The sequence below is a fragment of the Nymphaea colorata genome, chromosome 4 (genome assembly GCF_008831285.2).
Source record: "Nymphaea colorata isolate Beijing-Zhang1983 chromosome 4, ASM883128v2, whole genome shotgun sequence".
Lineage (NCBI taxonomy): Eukaryota > Viridiplantae > Streptophyta > Magnoliopsida > Nymphaeales > Nymphaeaceae > Nymphaea > Nymphaea colorata.
Window position 1 is genome coordinate 7340954 of NC_045141.1, and position 9191 is coordinate 7350144.

The following is a 9191-nucleotide window of genomic DNA, read 5'->3' on the forward strand; positions in this document are numbered from 1 at the left end:
AATATAGGCCGGAGGGGAACTTGGGCTCACACAAAAACCAAAGTTAAGTCTTCAAGACCGCATTAGAGAGGGTATTTGGTTTTGAAAATCTTCTGAAAAATATAATTCTAAATATTTTTGAGAGTGAATAAAAACCACAACTATTACAAGAAAATTAATTTCTCCCACCATTGGGTATGGAAGAAAATAAAAAATACATGAAATTGAGAGCAACGTAGGAAAGCACTCATTGGGGTCCCTAATCGGGGGATAAAAAAATAAGTTAAGCGTGAAAATGACATGAAGATGCACTTTAACATGTATAAATTCATGGAGGGCTTTCCCAGGTTGGACAAGTCCCAACCTCAAAAATCAACACAAGAATGAAGAAATCCCAACCCCAAGCACTCATTCTCACCGTGCAATTGCTCGTCAATTAAGGAAAATTAGAACATCATGCATGAGCATCATTTCAAGCATGAATGATGAATGAAGACAATATAGCAAACATATTTTGAAAATAAATGAAGAAATGGAATTTATTTCACCTTGCTCATACTCCCGGTGCACTCAAGATATGGCTCTCGATTCCGGATAGGAAATCATTTGAGCTTTCTTGCATGGCCATGGAGAGGTGGCAAGAGGAAATGAAAATAGATGGAAATAAGAGGATGACTACATACCTTGAATATGAATGATATTAGAAATGAGTCCTCTCTTTTAAATGATTTTGGAGTCGCCTAAGATGAAGCTCAAAGATAATGAACCACTCAAGAGATCTCTTTATGCTCCTTTGAAAAGTTTAAACTTGAAGAATGCTTGCTCCCAATGTTGGAGAAGAAGAAAGAAACGGAAAGAGAGAGCCAAGGAAAATCAAAAATTTCAAGTGAGGAAGCATGATAGGTTCCTCCATGGTTGACTCATGTTAAGAGGGGGGATTGTGAGGGTATTTATAGAGATTTTGGAGTCAAAATTCAAAATTTGATTTTTTTTGAATTTCACAACATTTTCATCCGAATTTCAAAGAATTTTGAATTATTTTCAAATTTTTTTCTAAGGAATAGGTTTTGACTAAATGGGATTGAACATTAGCCCTGCAAACAACCTTTTGAGGTGTGGTCAGGGCTATTGCCCACCCAAAGAAACCAAAACCGCCCCCAAAGGAGTGGGTTTTGCAAAAAAAAGGGCGGGGGGCTGCATTGTTGCAGGCCCCTGCCCGTGGGAGTATGCACGCGGCAGCGCGCTGCAGCGTCGCAGGCGATCACCCTACACGCCTTGCCTGATCACTTAACGCAATTGCCTTGCGCGATCACACAAGCGCACGGTGCGGGAAGCTCCACCCCCTCCCCTCCCTTTTTTTTTTTGAAATAAAACTTTTTTTTTAAGTGAAAGCATAAAAATCCAGTTTTTTGTTTAATTTATTAAAAAAAGTATATAAAATTGGTTTTTTTCGTTATAAAAGAATGGTCTGCTTCGTTTTAATCTTGAAAAACGTATTTTAGTGCAAGGATGAAGCATAAAATAAGGGAGAGGTCTGCGCATGCGCACGCGGCGCCTATAGCACCAAATTTTGTCGTTTCGAACTCGATTTTGGATTTTGAGTTTGAAATGCTTGATTTGGATCTAAACTTGGGTTTAAAAATTCATTTTAGATTGAATATTTGCAAATTTGTTTTGGGTCTCGGATTAAATCCACATATAGTATTTTTTGAAAATTTTGAGGTGATAACAGTAACATTAAGTACCAAACCTTGGATCCTCTCTTTGCTAGTTAGATCTTATGAATAAACAAATTTTGTTACATTTTCCGCTATGAATATTTTAGGTTCTTTAAGTACCAACTTTCCTCTTAATCATAATTGGAAACTCAGCTTTCACTAAATAAGCATTGCGGATAACATATATGACATACTTTTCTTTTTTCTGCAAAAATGAAGATAGAATGCACCGGTGATTTGGGTGATCACAAACTCTGCTAATTTCATCAACTTTGAAGATTGATCATACAAGTATGGTTCGTGCTTCGTTGGAAAAATAAATTGTTGGCACACATATATATGTTGTTTACACGTGCATACATTTTTTGCCACATGTATAAGTAAGTTCAACATACTGAAACCTATCTATGGAAATTTGTTCGTGAACCAGTGAACTAGAAAACTGAAAAAGTTCTTTTCAATAAAAGGTCTTCATACCAGAAGCCATATCTTGGGGGATGAGGGGTTGGGTGGGAGTTTTTGGCTCCAAAATAAGTTCTTTGCAATGAAAAAGTCTTTGTCGCCCAAGATAAAATAAGTTAATAATTGAGCCGTTCCTTGGCAGGTTTTCATTGACCTGTACTGCGTTTCTTTTTTATTTGCTAAACAAATTCACTTCATTACCGTGAAGAAAAAATTAAGATGACCTCATTTAGTTGACAAATTGTGAGATCTTGACTCCCAATATATGACCATGAAACAGGAATCTAGTTGGGCGTTCCGAGTGAGGGAAGCAGAGCTCCTCTTCCTTAATTATTATCACCTCAACCTTTTTTTTTAATTCAGTGTTTCGCACAAGTAATGTGCTTATCGTATTCGATATTTTTGACATCTGGCTTTTTTAAAACCAATCATACGAAATTACGAATGCATTTTTCATGTCTTAAAAAGTTAGGAAATAATTTTTTTTAAGTTCTTATACGAGCGAAAAGATAAACCATGGATCTGTAAATCCTCATACAATGTTATTTTTTGAGAGAAAAACATTATTTTCAGTCAGATTTTTTTATCTTGTACGTCTGGCGGATGTAAGGACTCTGCCCTTTACTTCTAGAACCATCCAAGTCCAGCATAAGTAAGACTTTTTCCCCAAAATTTGACACCATTCTGTTAGTCAATCAAATCATTTTTAATTTCAATAAAAGACTCGGGGACTTGCGCGTTGAGGTATTTTATTTGCAACGACAAAATGTCTCAATCACCTGATGTCAGGTATCAGGGCAACTTGTATGTTATGTGTTAAGGCATTTTAACTAGGTTGGCATAATGTCTCAATCACCTTATGTCATGCATGCCAGAGCGGCTTGTCTCTTTAAGGCATTCTACGACGGCAAATGCTCTAGAAAATAACATGCTCTTAATGTCTCCATAAAGAAAAAAGAATCAAGTGGATTTTGAAAATTGGAAAAGGAAATGAGCGTGAAAAGTAGCTACCGGTGAGAAAATCCTTTTCAATTTCTGGGTTTACTGGGAAAAGCGTCCAGGGGAGAATACCTCATCGGCTGATCATCCTGAGGGCCGAGGGGACGTGCAACTCTTTAAAAGAGGGGAGAAACTAGGCATGGCATTCATCTACCTGTGTGAATCAACTTAGGGAGATTGCATCGGAGCTTGAAGAAGATCATGTTGTTCCATCGAAGGCCACGGCCGCTTGACCACTCGGCCTCTTAAAAGGAGTCAAGCTGCAGCTGCACTTGTTCTTTATGGTAAATGTTTCTGAACTTAGAAGCTAATTTCTTGGTACATAACTCATGCTAAACATTAACTGCAACCTTTCTTTCTTCCTTCATCACTTAGAAAAGGCTACGAGGTGGGTTCAATTTTGTAGCCGTTTTTCTTTCGTTCACGATCTAAAGTTATGCTCGTGCATAGAAATCAAAAGGCCTTCTCACCCTACATTTACATTGTGGGGGAGGCAATGGCAGGTTATTAAACCGGTGCCAAATGTTATAATTATTATCTAGCTAAGAGTAGTTTCTTTGTTTCTTCTGGAAAAATGTTATACTTAATATGATGAAAGGTCCATGGTAGGCTGGTGATATATTGCTGTTTCAGCGTTCAAGTCCTGATTTTTTTTTGAAACATCAGTCAGCAATCAATCTTATTGAATGAGCAGGAAGAGTATTTTGTCGTTCCAGCTAATAAGAAAGCCAAAGCCTCTCCTCCTCCTCTTGCCTTAGAGTTTAGAGCTGGTTCTGACTTTCATACAGGTACTGCATAGCTGTGGTTAGCTCGTGTCGTGAGATGTTTGGTTTGGGAGGATGATTTCATCCTCTCCGGTGTCCACATTACTACTCCTTCTATCTGGCTGCTCTTCCCTCTTTACCTAGTTGTTTGCAGCAAAAGCCGCCGACTCATCCTCCATCGCCTGGGGATCCCTATCATTCAACAGGAGATCGATGAGGCGATTCCATTGTTCGCTTCTTTTGTCAATCATCCTGACTTCCCGTCTTCAAAATCGAGACAAGATTGGTACGCTCGCTCACCGTGGGCGTTCGTTCAGTCCCAATCTCTTTCTGCGTTAGTGTCTGGAATAGAGTTTGCATTGCGTTGGCTTCAACTAGTGTATCACTTTCTCCTATTGGCACAACGAAGTTAAGTGCATATGCCACTACTAAAAATACCCTTGGAAGGGTAAGCATTCAACCTTCACCAAAAGAACAAATAAAGGGATGAAAATACTGAAAAAAATGCCTAGCCTGCAGCCTGGAAAAGGGGCAAGAACGAGGGATTAGCCGATTCATTTCTTGACACATTTCTGATACTTGTTTCTGAAATCCAAACAATTTTGTTTCTGCAACTGTACCATCTCTCTCTCTCTCTCTCTCTGAGCCACAAAAGAACAGAAAAATCGTTGGTCAACTACTCCATGCTGTTTTCGCGGGCAACACGCGTCATCGTCCCAAGCCTATTTCATTTTCACATATCATCTCATGGGATTCCACGGATCGGGTTTGGCCAGCACATGGCCCGTTCTATATCTACCATTATGGTCCAACTTTGTTCGTAAAGACTGGCCTAACTGAGTAAGATATCCGGCCAAGTTGTCTCTTTGTTTTGTTATGGTGGGTCTGCCCCCATGCATCTGGATCTGGTACTAATACCGCAAATTAAGTCAAAACTAAGTCCTAGAACTGCCTGGGGCTAAGCGCAAGTTAGAACTGACCAGTTAGCCTTTTAAGTCCCAACCTATGTCACCTGAGTCACCTGAGTGTAGGTGCAGGTGTCGGTGTGGGTGCAACTGCTGGAGCGGAAAATAAAAAAGTTCGGGTGACTTAGGTCCCAACCTACCCTTGTGATGGAGTCATGTTTGATGAATAAGTGGAAATCCCACCTTTGGAGCCAGAGCCGAAGTCTGGGTTCTTTTTCCACCCTAGAGTCCAAAACTGCCTATATGGTACCTGGACTGGACTGACTCCCTTCTAAGATTTTATTAAATCTTGAGCCTACGTGCCAACAGTTACGCCTCCTTTGGCCTGAGGTAGGCAAATAAAAGGAAGTCCATATATATGGACTGACTCCTCTTGTGCTACTGTGCCCCTTGACTTTGCTCCTTCAAACGCGGTCCTCTTAGCTTTTTATTAAATTATGAATATGATAGGCCAACCGATAAATTATGAATATGATAGGCCAACCGAAAAAAGGCAAAAGAATCATTTTATTGGTAATTTAAAATTTTTATTAGTATTTTTTATTTTATTATGAATTAGTAATCTAGTACCCCTTAAATTTCGGTTTAAGCCAGCGGCCAACAGCTGCTAGTCCTAATGACCATATGGTCGGTATTTTCGGTGTCTTCTTTTCTCTCTCTCTCTTTCTCTCTTCTTTCTCTTTCTTCAAAAAATATGGAAAAAAAGAAATAAAATATTACAAACTTTTCAGGAAAAGGTAAAACTGAAAAAAACATTGTGTAACGTTTAGTTACAATTTTAAGTACCGAAAATAGTCTAATATGATTTATCGGCCATATGGGAAGCACTTTTATGATCATGAGTAGACGATCTCCACTAGTAGCTGGCCTTATAAGGCAATGGGGTTTATTAATTTTAGCAAGGTACTTTTGTTTGGTTGAATTGGTAAAAGTTTTTGGTATCTATATTCGCTTAAAAAGAACCATATAATACCAGACTCTCTCTCTCTCTCTCTCTCTATATATATATATATATATATATATATATATATATTGCACATGTTATTCTCAAATGTCTTTTTTCAACATATAGTATTGGAGAATCTGTATCTCAAATTACTACACGGCCCTTAGACGGGATGGTACCTGCCATTCTCCCCCTTAGATATATAGGTTCAAGTTTAAACCATAATACCTTGAGATTGTTACTATACACTACATGTAGACATGTAGAGTCTTTAGTCTAGCAACATTACAGGAAATACAGGAAACAGTGGCAGTGATTTTGCGTAATTGAAAGTCTTTTCTAGTCTAAAGTGGCCTTTCGGCAGTTAACACCATGTCTTTAGTTTACCAATTTTTGGCAAAAGCATGCGCCAATAATTTGGACGGAGTTGAAAGCCAATGGCGAAAAAGAATTGCAAAGAAAGATTGACATGGGTTTCAAACATCTTAGTGACTATATTCAGCATCAGCACAGTAATATTGAATTTTGATTTAATACTAAACGAAGGAGTCATTGTTCGTGAACATGAATGTGCTTAAAAATTGCTTCTAAGGAGCATGTAGGGATCGAGTTTAACTCACGCGACCTGTAAACTGGAAACTTGGCCACATTTGCGTGTGTGTGCGTGTGGTACCGAGTCAGCTATCTTTTAACCCATTACAGTTTCTGTAGATTGCTCATAGAAGAAAGGCAACCTTTTGTTCTGACTTTCTAGGAATGCTGTCAAAACCAACAAATTGCTTGTACAACATACGCTTGCTTAGCATAAAACCAGAAAAGAAAAGTAGGAGTCTGTATTTGTGAAGTTGACTGCTTTTACATTTCCCACACATCAGATAACTAAATTCACAAGATGGTAGAAGCCCATCACCTCAACGAGGATATTTACCAAAACATCCTGTCCAGATTGCCTGCAAAATCACTACTGCAGTACAGGACTGTCTCCAAGCAATGGAGGGCCATGATCTCTGACCCTCAATTCATCTCCCTGCATGCTTCGAATTCATGCAGCAAAAGCTCTCATGTCTTTGCCTCCGTCTACCTCAAGGGCTCAAGACCGTTTCTTTGGAACGCCTCCGCAGCAGGCATCCATTCTGCTCTGGAGTCCTTCCTCCTGCAGAAGGGTGCTGATATTGTCGGTTCCTGCAACGGCCTTGTGTTCTGTTGGAACTATGATGGCCTCTCAAGCTCCATCATGATACTGAACCCCACCAACATGGACTACATTTCCCTTCCGGACCCGTTAAAAGAAATGTCATTGATGTGCCAAGAACCATTTGCCAGTTATTCCATTGAGACCAGCGTTGGCTTGGCCTTTGACCCTTGCATGGGATCCACCGGCTTCAATTACCAAGTTGTACTAGTTGAAGCCCTTGTTCCAAATTGGCAGGCTTCATATGAAACACCCCATGGCTTGAAGTTCCAAATTTACAATTCAAAAACTGGTGCATGGTCTATGTCAGGAGAAACTAATAGCAGCCACACTCTGTCTGATGCAAGCCCTGTGTATCATAAAGGAGTTCTATTTTGGCTTTCCATCAAGGCGCAGATTCTTGCTTTTGATGTAGAGAGACAGCAATCTTGCTTATTGGAGTTGCCATCACAAATTGTGGAAGAAAAGCGGAACACCAGCTCTGCAAATTGCGACGATGAATGGTTCGGAGCCTTAGGTGGAGGTCTCTGCTATTTGAGAACTGGCAATACTACAGTGAATGTGTGGACTGCCACTGCAGATTACAAGGAAGCCCAGTGGGTTCTGAAGTACAGTTTGTGCTTGCAGAGCATAGTCTACAATCACCTTTGTCTTTTGAATTCGCTACTGAACCGGCACACTTGTTCTAGTGAGATGGTGTGCTCGAAGAGAAGCTTGGACCTCAAAGTGTGTGAGATGGACATGAAGTTTTTCCATCCATTGTGTCTCTGTGGAGATAACAGAGTCCTTCTGAGGGCGGGGGACAGCATTCTTTCTTATGATATTGAGACAGAGACTTTCGTGGAGTGTTGCGATTTTCGTAATGTGAACTTTTTTTATGTCTACCCGCATTGCAGCAATCTTGTCACTTTTAGCCTTTTCAAGAGAAATTAAGCGAACTTTTTGGGTGGTTGCTTGCTGCCTTTCGCTTTGAAGCTTGTTGTGATAAACGTATTGGAAGTTCTCAGTAAACCAGTATCAGTAATTTAGATGATAGTGCCAACTGGTGCAGTATATGGCTTTAGACTCGAAATCAGTTAGAGTAACATCTCTCCCTCTCTCTCTTTTTGCATGTGGGATATGCACATTGATATAATGCTATGACAAACTGAAACATAAATGGTGTATGAATTCGCACATAAACTATAGAAGTTGGCCCAAGGCACAACAGCAGAGGTTCTTCTATAAGTCATTTAATTAAGGATCCCCTCATGATGGTACAAGGAGTTGAAGATATGTAACCTTTGGAATTCAGAGACGCGGTCTTTTGCAGTACACTTCTTTGTTTTTCACTACCTGAGGTATGAACTGTACTAGCAAATACTCTTGGTGTGCCTCTGTATGCTTGTTAAATTGACAAAATTAGATCTCCTGATATGCATTCGTATTCATGTTAGCTTGAGATTTCTAAGATGCAAGACTCCAAAGAATTAAAAATCAAAATTGGAATAAGAATACTTATCGTTGAGAAAAGATCAAAAAATGGATAATTTGTAATTTCCAGCTATTTGCCAGCTGAGGAGACAAAAAAAATTGAGGACCCGTGAGATCACTATATGGCATCCCTAAAGCAGCCATAACCTTTCAAAACTTCAAAGTTGCACAAATGCAGTATGTTGCTCTTTGAACTCCAACCCACTATTAAGATGCATCGGAAGTTAATGATCCCCAAATGTTCAGGTTGTGCGCCAAAACTGGACCAAGTGCATTAATGCCTCTCTTCTTAGAGGAAAACAGCAATTGGAAATCTCTGGAACTGATTGAGGAAATTAATAGAAACTAGAAAGATTTCATGGGGAAGTTTCCAACAAGAGCGGTAATGAGCTTGAAACAGAATTAGTGTTTACAGAACAACAAAAATTGTTGTTCAGAAAGTGAAGGAAATAAGTTTCTATCCTTGTCCAAGGGGGATACGACAATGCAGAGCTTTGTCAAATGACTGCATCCTCATTAAAAAATGGAACACAAATGTGATTTAATATAAATGAAAATGGATGTCCTGGACTACAGTTTCAATCTTTTCGCTAAAGAAAATTTAGAAACTGACCATTTGAGAGGCATTGCTACGCCTAATGTCAGGCTAGAAAAAAGTGCAAGTTCTTTTAAGACTCTATCAGTCTTAAAGAA

General features: G+C 39.3%; 1 protein-coding gene across 3 annotated transcripts; it reads left to right on the top strand.

Moving 5' to 3' along the window:
• The first annotated feature begins 3213 nt into the window (after positions 1–3213).
• On the top strand, positions 3214–8173 carry LOC116252193 (putative F-box protein At2g02030). 3 transcript variants are annotated; one of them, XM_031626305.2, is made up of 2 exons: positions 3214–3442; positions 6921–8173. In XM_031626305.2, the coding sequence occupies exons 1-2, from the start codon at positions 3440–3442 to the stop codon at positions 7956–7958; spliced, it is 1041 nt and encodes a 346-aa protein (XP_031482165.1). In that variant the 5' UTR covers positions 3214–3439; the 3' UTR covers positions 7959–8173. The 3 variants fall into 3 exon arrangements, with proteins under 3 accessions (XP_031482165.1, XP_031482164.1, XP_031482163.1); XM_031626304.2 differs by having other exon boundaries at positions 6779–8169; XM_031626303.2 differs by having other exon boundaries at positions 6709–8166.
• Positions 8174–9191: the final 1018 nt, after the last annotated feature.